Source organism: Bactrocera latifrons, unplaced genomic scaffold (genome assembly GCF_001853355.1).
Source record: "Bactrocera latifrons isolate USDA-ARS-PBARC rearing strain unplaced genomic scaffold, ASM185335v1 scaffold_107, whole genome shotgun sequence".
Classification (NCBI taxonomy): domain Eukaryota; kingdom Metazoa; phylum Arthropoda; class Insecta; order Diptera; family Tephritidae; genus Bactrocera; species Bactrocera latifrons.
Genome location: NW_017534486.1, coordinates 639,628 through 651,329, shown reverse-complemented (window position 1 = coordinate 651,329; position 11,702 = coordinate 639,628). Strand labels below are relative to the sequence as shown.

Below are 11,702 nucleotides of genomic sequence, written 5' to 3'. Positions count from 1 at the left end.
TAATACTCTCTTTAGCAACTTTGTTGCGAGAGTATAAAAATACGCATGATGTGCTGAGCCGATTTACCCATATTCGCCCGTCTGTCGGCTTATGGATCTATAATTTTACACACGTCTTTTTCTCCCTAATAAGCCGTTCATTAGTTTCAAACCGTCCACTGGCCATCCAAACAGATGGATCAAAATCAAGTTCTTTTCTGGTAAACTATTTTATTTGGCAAACTATCCTTACGACATTCCACATGGATGGACATCTTGGACCATAGGCAGTTCTACAATTTTAGAATTCAACGTTCAGATCGGTCATATACGACACATATAGCTCTCATACGAACTGATCGTTCCAAATCAGGATAGATATCTTCCTAAAAAATATTTTTCCCGTATTAAGAAACCTTAGTTCGGCTTGGGAGTGCCTTATATCAAACAAAGTGGCTAGAAAGATCTAGCAATTTGTTGCATGCAACGCAGCAAGAGAAGTATTTCCTCTGTCTATCTGGTTACGAACTGAGACAGCATTTGAATTTTATTGTGATGCAAGCTGGTTCTACAAACAACCATATTTCGGGCTCTTACGAAGCCGATCAGCCTCAACTCATTTGGAGAAGTTTCGCCAAGGAAGCTGAATTTTAAAACTCTTGTACCAAATATACCTTTTTTGACCCCCCCGGGCATTAAAATCGCCAAACACAATTTTTGCGTCGTGGGAGGAATAGTTTTCATAAGCCTGCTCCAGCACGCTCACTATTCAAACCAAATCTTTGCAGAAATCTTGGGACACCTGTACAGTGCTTCTCATTTCACGAGCAAATGGCAACTCGAAGTTTGAAACTTAATAGCTTTAACTTTGATATGCTTTAGTAGTTACTAAGGTAATAGTTAGTTTGTATATCTCGATTATTTAAAAATGCTACAAATAACCATTAAGTGATCTGAATTATCAAAATTTCTTTGCAAATGTTGCCAGATTATAAAAACTAAAAAGACAGCGTGGTTACCCTAGTAATAGTTCGAGCTCTTTGCATTACAAAACTTTACTTTCTTCTGCATTTTACGTGGCACTCAAGCCATAAAGCAATGTAATTTATGTATACCCTCAGAGAAGCCACTACAAGTGCAATAACATGTGAGATTACCAGCAACAATAGTAAAGAGATAATGAAGTCATGTAGCCTTCAAAAATCTGCTCTACGAAAATAAAGTGATATCTCAAACCAACAGAGAGTTACACATATATGTACCTCTATATACTAGGGAGTATTTTCAAGTTAAAGGACAACGTCTAGCATTTCTTCATAACCTAACAATATTAGTATGGAGTACCTTATTCGTCGTCAGAAGTAAATTATAATCATTTAAGACAAAGGTGAAGTAACAGCATTGACGATGCGAACTGTCAAGGTACAAGGACTACATAATGTGTATTTTTTGAGTATTGAAAGAAAGGTTTTTTTTTCGAAAGATTGCCTCATAAGTAAGCAAGGTATTTCTCCCTTCTTCGAAGTTAAGTAGTCAAACAATTAATTCACCAATAGAAAGTCAACTCTCCGAGTTTACTCGCACCTGCGTTTCTGGAATGTTCACCAAGGCAAATAAATTTTGGTATTAACACGGTTAATCATAATAATAAGTCCACGCGCCAAGTTCTCGAACTTCTAAATGCACCCTCGTACCTTAAATGCCAATTAATGCGAATTAATCTTGGTATTTACTTGATTGAACGTAATAAAAAATATCAATAATAAGACTTCCGTCAAAATGCATAAACTTTCAAATTCACCCTCGTATGTACATACATACATATGCACATATAGGAAATGCCGCTAAGGCAAATTAACCTTGGTATTTAATTAGTTGGGCGTAATAAATGAATTTAAAAATAATTATACTATCCAAGTTCCCGAACTTCAAAACATACCCTCGTATTTGAAGTTTCGCTGAAGCCAAATAAATCTATTTACTTAGTGGGCTTAATAAATGTATTCAAAATTTAGTATACTATCCAAGTTGCTAAATTTTCAAACGCACCCTCGCATCTGAAATATTGCTTAAGGCAAATAAATCTTAGTATTTACTTAGTCGGGCCCAATAAATAAATTCAAAAATAAGTTTACTCTCTGAGTTCGAAAACTTCTGAACGCACCCTCGTATCTGAAATGTCGCTCAAGACGATGAGATTATTTCTTACAGTTGCATGTTTTACATAATGAATTGTATGCATTCAAAGAGTAGACTGCAAAAAGTGCAACACCAACAACAGCAATAACAAATGGCAGCATTTCATTTACGAAAATAAAAACTGTATCTGCAAATAAGGCGTTGGTAGTAGTGATATTACTAATAGGCGCAAGCAATCAGCTTTTGGCAACTATGTAAGAGAGTTAACTCCGTTGATGGCCGCTTAGTCGCAGGCGAGTAACGGAGTTGAAGTGTGGCCAAAACGCGCATGCGCAGCGAAATCGAGAGTGAAAAGTGAATTTGCCGTTTGTGAAATTGTTGGAAAATTGTGAGCGGAAGTGAAAAGCGAAGAAACCCGTTTATGCAACGGAAAAAGTGCAGTAACTTACAATAAAAGGGTTAAAAAGTTGAGCGCCAGCAAAAAAGTTAATATATACACGGCAACTGATCGTTGTATTCGGTAACGCAGTGTTACATAAAGTGCACCAACACACATAAACACACACATGCATATTACGCTCTCTGCAAGCAGACTTTGTGTGCCACCAAACTAACCGGCTGACCGAGTGACCAGCCGAGCACAATTCACCACAAAACTGGCTGAACTGACAAAGTGTTCAATTGGCGAATCGACTCGTGCGACACTCGTGCGCCAGCACCGTTTATCTAACGAACCATTCAACTCGGCGCGCTCTTCAATCGTCACACTCAATATGAAATACCGTTGCATTGCTGACTATGTTATTGTGACCGTTGTCATTGTGGCGGCGAGCGGTCTTATTGTGTTCGCCATTGCGTCGCAGAATGCCAGCCGGCGATTGGGGCGAGAGTTGGCGGCGCATGAAGCCAATTTTACGCAAATCACAGAACAGTTGATGCTAATTGCCACAACAACAACAACAATAATGAGTTCAAAACCAACAGAAAGCGACATAACAGTGCCAATGACCGAGCAACGAGGACGTAACGATATAACAGATGCAACAACAACAACAGTTCAGCCAGTGTCGACAGAGCGCGGCGTCGCATCGGCGTATGAGCAACCTAGAATTAGTACGGCGGGTGCTATGAATGCCGCAACAACAATAGTAACAAGAGCAGCGATGCGCACTAGAAAAATACCGGCATATATAACAACAACAATAAATGCTGCTGTCGATCGAGCACAATCGTCGCGACGAATCACAAGGCTTAAAGCGAAACTGATGCCAGCAGCCATTGTGGCAGCACGCGCGGCAACCAACACTTTGGAGGTAAATACGCGTGTGTCTGTATGACCCTGCAGGGCTAAAAACATTAATTGCTAACCGGTTCGACTTTAGTACAGTTAACTTTATTACTAGCTGGTATTGAGGGGTTTTCCCATTTAGTCACTCTGGACTTAACAATGTGATTTACTAACTGTTTAAATTTGAGTCGGATTACCAGAGCTTTCAGCAAATTTTACTTTTTCCTCGATTTTTCTTCAATTTTGAAGTCATTCATTAGGTCATTCCTTGACAGTTTAACATTCAGAAACCCACAACTCGTCACTTGTAATTATGCGTTTGATAAATACAGGGTTCTTAACTATTTTATCAATCATTGACGCCATTTTACAAAGGATTTTGGGCTCTTGGGTACGACTCTAGCATGGACACGCTTTACAAGTTGCTTTTCAAAGTAAACAGGAATCTAGCGCCACCTGGTGGCGTCATCTATATATCAACTGGTGCGTTAGAGTCTGCTATCTTTATCGATTCTCTAGAGAGAATATCATGACATTTCATCTATTCGAAATGAAGTTATTATGTTTTAAGTGTCAGTATGTTTGTGTTATGGGTGCGAAAATGAGCTTCGAACACGAATGTTGCCCGATAATGAGCCGTATGAATATTTTGGAGTATATCCAAAATATTAATCAAAATGTGTTAAGTTGATCTAGAGGAGGTTCCACTTCGCGGTTCCCTATTCTTTTAAAGAAAAAACGCAGAAATATTGTTGATGTTTTGCTCCAAGGGCTGAATCGAAGCAGTATTGTCCGCATAGAATTTAGACTTTACAAATAACCACAGGAAAATTTCTAGCGGTGTGATATCGCACGATCTTGGTAGCCAACCGACCGGCCCAAAACGTGAAATTATCTGCTCGCCGAAGGATTCTATCCATCTTGTTGAAGCCAATGTCGCCGAGATCACAAACTTCAATTTTAGGCATCAAATAATCGGTTTTCATGGTGCGATAACGGTCGTCAATGACGGTTACGTTCTCACCGACATCATTTTTGAATAAATATAGACCGCTGATTCCAACGGCCCGCCAAACCACACCAAACTGTTGTTTTTTCTGAATGAAATGGCAGCTGTTGGATATCTTCACGTTGCTCTTCGTCCAAATTGTGGCAATTAGACTTGTTTACATAGCCATTGAGTCAGAAATGTGCCTCATCGTTGAACAAAATTTGGCTCCAAAACTTCGGACCCCATAAAACGAAGCTATGCTCCTGCGCCATGAACCGCACTTCTCTCTGTATATATATTGAATTTCCTACAGGGCATATGCAACAGATGCGCATTTTTATGTCTACCCGAGAAAGTGTACAAATATGTACATATGTATATAGAAATGTGTGTCAGTATGTTTGCTTTGCTACGCACGGGTTGCAGCAAATCAAAGGTGTAATAACAGCAAACAACAGTCATTAATTTATTATTATTATTAGTTATTGTTATTGTTGTTTATTTGGCTTTGAGGTAAAAAAGTTGATTTGCGCTTTTGGTCGCGCTGCGGTTCATTGTCTTTCAACATGTCTTTGAGCTGCGCTTGGATTTTGAATAAAACATTTTTTCACACAATGCGGAAGTGGCAGTGCATGTCAAATGGCTTTTATATTTTGTTTATTTTTAATATTAGTAAATTATGCAGTAACTTATGCATCTGCTACATATGTGCACAAATAGCTAAAGTTGTAGGTAGGTTTTCACTTTACTAATTACAGTTATTTTGTAGAATTAAATTATGCATAATGCAATTTTAAAGCTTACATATTAGGAGGTTTCTTCAATTATTAGTTATTAAATGCACATTTTAATTCTCAAATTAATTGCAGTCATTAGTTTTTATGGTGATGACACTTGAGATTTTTTTTGGGATTTTTGATTTTTTTATTAACAAATATAATATATGGTATCTAATATTTTTTGAAAAATTATTAAATAAATAAAAGACAATTGTGTTTGCGTGTTGTATATCAAATATACATCACTCACTATTCAGCTACTTCAAAGCTTGCTTGAAGCAGTGGATCCTAGAGGTTGCTTTGGGGTGATATTGGTGATAAATAGACCAAAAAGCATCGACTTCTGGGACAAAAAGAGTTTAATAATATTTTAAAGGTCAACACAGGGTACCTACTCTTAAGATTACAAATTCAGAAAATGGGAACAGTGGATTCAGCGAAATGTAGAGCATGTGAGGAGGAGTATACGACGCTGGAACATCCTCTTTGCAAATGCCTTCAGGCAGATGAGACGAGATATATTTCTCAACTTTCAAGGCTTCAACTTAAGAAACACTGAGCTGCTAACAAAAACAACCGAACTAACAAAAACAATATGTTCACGTATCTTAACACAAACTTTTATATCGCCTCGAAAATAGGTCCATCCCATTTTTAATACACATTTCTCAGTGCCTTCAGCAAATGACTTTTAATGGTCTCAATGTACTCATTTTGTGTTACCCGAAGAGAATTTTCCAGTTCTGATAGAGAGACTCCGTTTCGTGTTCGCATACGAGGTGTGTTCAAAAAGTATCGCAAATTTTGTGTTTTTTCAAAAATTATTTATTTATTCATGAATATATATTTTGTCCCCTTCAAAGTAATCCCCATGAGATATTATACACTTGTGCCAATGGTTTTTCCAATCTTCGAAGCACTTCAAAAAACCATTTTTTTTTATCTTCTTCAGCTCCTCCTTCGATGCCGTCTTTATCTCGTCAAGTGAAGTGTAACGTCGTCCTTTCATGGGGTTCTTCAGTTCAGGGAGCAAGAAAAAGTCACAGGGGGCCAGATCTGGGGAATACGGTGGCTGCGGCATCATTAGTGTGTTGTTTTTGGCCAAAAAGTCGCGCACAAGCAAAGATGTGTAAGCAGGGGCGTTATCGTGGTGCAAAAGCAAATTTTTGTCACTTCTTCTCGGCCTTCTGAAAACATTTTGTACCACCGATAAACGTTGCTTCGTTCCAAGGTAGCTTCTCCGTATGCCACAGTCAACATTCGGAATGCATCCGCGCCCTTAATTTCGTTTTTCACAAAAAATTTGATACAGGGTCTTTGATCCATTTTTTTGAATACGTAAAAATCGAAGACGATCCAAAACACGTGCAAGCAAAGCAGCTGTCAACAATTAAATGAACATTCAAAATGGCCGAGCTTGTCGGCATAAATGAGAGATATGAGTACCAAGATAACACCACAAAAAATTCGAAATTCGAATATACGTAACTCTCGAAAATTCAAAAATTGCACACACTTCGTATTCATGTCTTTTGGTACGAATCTAGCATTGACTCGATACATAACCAAAACATTAACCAAAATGTGTTGAGTCGATCCATAAAGGATGTTGCGATCATCTGCTATCTCTTTGAGACCGACACGACGGTTTTAAGCAATGTTTCTTTAACTTTAATGATGTTATTGTCATTAACAAAGGTGGATGGACGACTCTTAAGATGTTTTCAATGACTTTACTACCTTCACTACATGCTTTGTGCCGCTCAAATACTTGTGTTCGTCATAAAGTGGTGGCCCCACGGTCATTCCATTCCATACATAAAATGTCAAGCAAACTTTTTGGTAATTTTTTTTTTAATTTTAAAAAACGCCTGACAATCTCTTCTCATAGTAAACAAAATATGGTACTGCGAAACAAACAATTTAGTTGACATCAAAATCAGGAAGTAATTGACAGACAGGTATAAAACTGTGTTGTGTCTTAGCGATGTCGCCAATGAGACAATTGAAGCATGTGATAAAAATTTCCAAAGTTTACTAGACCTATTTCGATTTAACACTGTTTATTCTCGGATGATCAAGGCTTGTGTTGCTTTTCATTCAGAGATTTCTTTCGTAAACGTATTCAGGTTTAAAAATAAGGTAATGTCACTGTAGTACCAAACTGGCACCCACTTAAAGTATAAAACTTTCACATACCCAAATGTTCATGAAGGATCTGTTCAAGCGGCAGCTATCTCGATCAACTTTATTTCATGCTGTTGGTTGAGTTGTTTAATATGTTACATACATACGTTTATGACAACGTTTTTTGGTGTGACCAAGAACTTGGCAGTTTTTGCACCACATGGGATTAGCATATTAAGGTCTTACTTTTGTTTTGTACCACGAGATGTCGATTTGTTCCGGTAAGTAGTACAAGTCGAATGTAAGAAGGACTACTTCGCTCGGAGCAGATTGACCATTTACATACTTGGGGAATTTGAAGATGGACGACACACCCTGTTCCTTCAGATTTTCAACTATTCTACGTCAGGAACGTCATTTAAGCAAGGAGCGTAAATGGTTCCTTTGAAAGAGTTAAGATTTTTGTGTAAGTCAATTTTGACGTTGCAAACTCCTAATAGTTGTTTTRTAGACGTGAACTTTTTGGCTATGATGTTGTTTTTCACAAGAAGAAGTAGGTTTCCGTCCCGTAGCTCGCTGATTTTTATTATTTCAGAGCTTATGTTTAAYAAGGCTTTATGGATTGCGAAACGGGAGTATTTGTTTAGAGGTTTRTTCGTGTCTGTCGCACTTACCACCAAATATTTGGGATGGTCTTTTGCTTTTGTTGGTAGAGTGGGGAAGAGGTCAAATTTTGTCGCTTTGGTTTTTTTTTCTTTTTGGTTCGAGACTAGAATCTAACAGGGCGAACCGATTATTTCCCAGTTAGGTCCCACCAGGGGACATTTTGAAAAAAATTTACCTTTGCAGTTGACTGTATTGAAGAGTTAGAAAAATCACTATAGAAAGAAGAAAAAGTAAATTGCAAAACACGTGAGACGAATTAGCTCGTAGGCGCGCTGTACAAAGTAGACACCGAAAACACTGAGAGAACAACCGTATGCGTCGAATGGCAGTCGCTGACTGTGCATTTTGTTATATTTTCCCTACTATTATTTGCTAATTGTTGAAATTGTATATTAAGCTCTTTCTGATCGATCTTAGCGGGCTTGGTATATCACTCTATCCCGGATTCGTTTGGAAAGCTCCTGCCTTTGCCTACTCGTCTGATTTTTCGTTGCCGAAAATGTCCCTATAGCCGGGAACCCAGATCAAGTCTTGGTGAGGCTTAACTTCCAGTGAGCTTAGTGCATTCTTGCAGTTAAGAGTATGCTGGAAATGGTCTAATAATATTTCAGCTAAAAATTGATAGTGAAGTCTCTGTTTAGTAACGGGTAGTCGAAAAGGTCTTTTCGTATTTCTAATCAAACTAATTTCTAATTATAATAACTAATTTTTTTTATATTTATACTAATAAATAAATGAACAAATATGTACCATTTTGGTCGACAATTTTTTAGAGTTACTTAAACATTTGCTAAATTATCATCATATATTCAAGGGTTTTTAAGAACTTGATCTACTTATGTACTAACATACATAAGAGGAAATGTATGTCTAAATACCTTTTTTATTTTATGCAATTTTAGCTATAAGATCGACTTACCCAATATTAGAAGGCTAATTGAAAAAATTAAAATGAAGACTTTTTAACAGCTGCGATGGTTAAATCCGCTTTTAGTAGGACACCAGTAATATAATATTTGAATAATCTAATTAAATTCAGAAAATAAACAAAACTTGTATCTATTTAGATAATATTAATGTGTGCCCACTTCCAGGTCAAAGATTTATGGAAAAAATGTATGCTAAATGCAAATTTCTACAACTAAAGTTCAAAGACATTACTTATTGAGTTCAGTTATATTGAACTCGTTTACGAAATATTGTGGAAAAGCACAGACGCTTTATCAAAATATGCGGAAAGACTCATCGGCGATTTTGATAAAAAAAAAATTGCGTTTATCGAAGCTTTAGCGAATGCTTGTGTACAGCATTGATAATAGCCAAACATTTACACTTCGGAAGTCTGCAGGGCGCTATGAGCACGAGATCGCACTCATCCATATGTACATGTGTATGCATATGCATGCATGGTATATTCATGTTACCTAAACTATGTAAATGGCCAAACCTGATGACAAAACAATGCTTAACAGCTGAAGTTGAACTTGAAAATGTTTAATTTGCAAGCGAAGAAGAATTGTGTGACATGCAATGTGAGAAAATTAGAGGCTGGTGGTGTGTAGCTGCATACATATGTATGTGTATCTGTGAATAAACGTTTCGTTTTTACATAGCAATGCATAAATATACTTGTTAATATTTTATATATGTATATGTATACTCTTAAGTATTATAATGGTATATACATACATATGTATGTGTATATAAAAACCAGTATTTTCGTCATTTATAAAATGAAGTTGTAAAGCGCAGTGCACGAAGTGTTTGAAATCAACGGTAAAAGATGTGTGAGAAATTTATGAGATTTTAATTGGAGTACAAAGCGGCTTAAACGAGACAAAATTTTATTTACTGAACTTTAGATCAGATTAAAACTTGTAAACCAGCCGGCAAGCAATTAACTCATTCAGACGCAACAAAACACTATTGGGGTTATCATTCAGGCTTTGCGACATATTAGTGTATGTATGTATGTACGAGTATTTATAGCAGCTGACTCGTTGGTATACAGCACGTAGATACCGTTACATATGTACATAAATAAATTCATGCCAATCTGTTTACTCTAATTGCAATTGTTGGTTACTCATACGCCATGTCTGCACTTCTATATGACAATTATAAAATTTTATTGAATGCGAATCGCTTAATTGTTTTTTGATATGTAATCTAGTGGCATTAATTTGAGTTAGATAATGTCAAGGTTATGTTTGCAAAAACCGCTATAAACCATATAATTTGATAATTACCGTTGCAGTAAGCTCTTAGTTTCGAAAGAGACAATTATCTAATTACATACATGCAATACACCATAAAGTTACCTGAAAATAATATTTTTCTAGATTGAGTCATAAGTAAAAAATCAATTTTCCATTTTTCGCAGTAAGCCACCAAAGTCCAAATATTTATGTTCGAATTCGAATTTGAGCAAATTCGAAAATTATTATTATGCAATTTCGAAAATTGAAATCCGGACAGTTCAAAAGTCATGGTTTTTCTTATTTTTTCGGCCAAGTGTCTTAGATTTTGATGTTTAATATTGTGTGTGCTTATTATATTCCTAAATAAAGTTAAATGAAAAAACTTTTATCTTTTCTTAAATAGTTTTTAATCGTCTAAATCTCCAAAAATATTAAAATTAATATTTTGTTGAGCCTCCTTCACTTTCTATAACTATTCTATGTCAAAGTATGCATTATGTTTGTGCTGCGATTTCGTTATACAAGACATCCTCGACGGTTTTAACCAACTCAACTATGGTACTGGGTCACTTCTTTGGTATTTCGGTACAATTAGTATTGTTAATGAAATAATTTTTGTAAACTGCAGGCATGAAAAAAAAATTGATACCTTCCATTTTTGGCACGATGATATGACGCAGAATCATCATTAAAGATGAGATAATTGTCTTGCGAAAAGCGTTTTCCAATTGAAGGTGTTAAATATTCCTTAAGTATTGGCTGGTACTTAGTTCGTATTTACTGTTCCATCTGTTATAACCAGACCTCCAAGTCCATGATTTCAGTTCTAAGGTCTGCTATGATCTCCATTCTGATATTCTCAGCGTTTTTGATTAATTTTTTTTTTTTCAAAAAATCCCCAACGGCAGACTTCTTGAATCCAACTGTTTTTCCGTATGCTAAGATTTTCTTTTCGCAATTAATGAAACATCACAGATTTCTTCTATTTAAACAAAGAAATCTTTTTTCAATCAAATCTTACACCTACAAATAAAAACGTAAAAAGTCTCAATTTTCAACTACTGGTCCAAGCTTTGGAGACACTTTTTTCAAAAAACCCTCAACGGGCGAAGGTGTTTCCAGGAACTCATGCTAACTAAAACTAGTTAACAAAAAAACAAATAAGGAAGTCTTGCGTTCGGATGTAATCGAATATTTTTTACTCTCTAACCACATCAAGGCGTTGGCGTTGATAGTGGAAAACGTAACGAATGCGTTCAAATTTATTGGAACCAATTTCGTCTATTTCCGTACTATCATTAGAAAGGTTAAACAAATTGTTTTCTGTAAATTTGGCGGATATAGATTTATTGGTTTGAAAGATATCTTCTTCTGTATTGGCGCATACAATACTTCTGATTATAACCGAGTTGATGACATCGCACCAGGCGTTCATCCTTTTCGCTGTTTGGCGCTAAGTACATATTCCAACTGTAGCTAGGTCCTTCCTCACCTGGCCTTTCCAACGGAGTGGGGGTCTTCCTCTTCTTCCC

At 36.4% G+C, this 11,702-nt stretch overlaps 1 protein-coding gene across 3 annotated transcripts in view; it reads left to right on the top strand.

Moving 5' to 3' along the window:
* Window positions 1–11,702, top strand: part of LOC108970799 (esterase E4) — a 41,013-nt gene that overhangs the window by 20,133 nt on the left and 9,178 nt on the right. The window contains exon 1 of one of the 3 annotated variants that reach the window (XM_018936428.1): window positions 2,892–3,431. The exons of the other annotated variants lie outside the window; for them this stretch is intronic. Within the exon in view, the coding sequence (XP_018791973.1) occupies window positions 2,892–3,431 (540 nt within the window). Of the gene's footprint in view, window positions 1–2,891; window positions 3,432–11,702 lie in introns of those variants that run through there. 3 annotated transcript variants of the gene reach the window in all.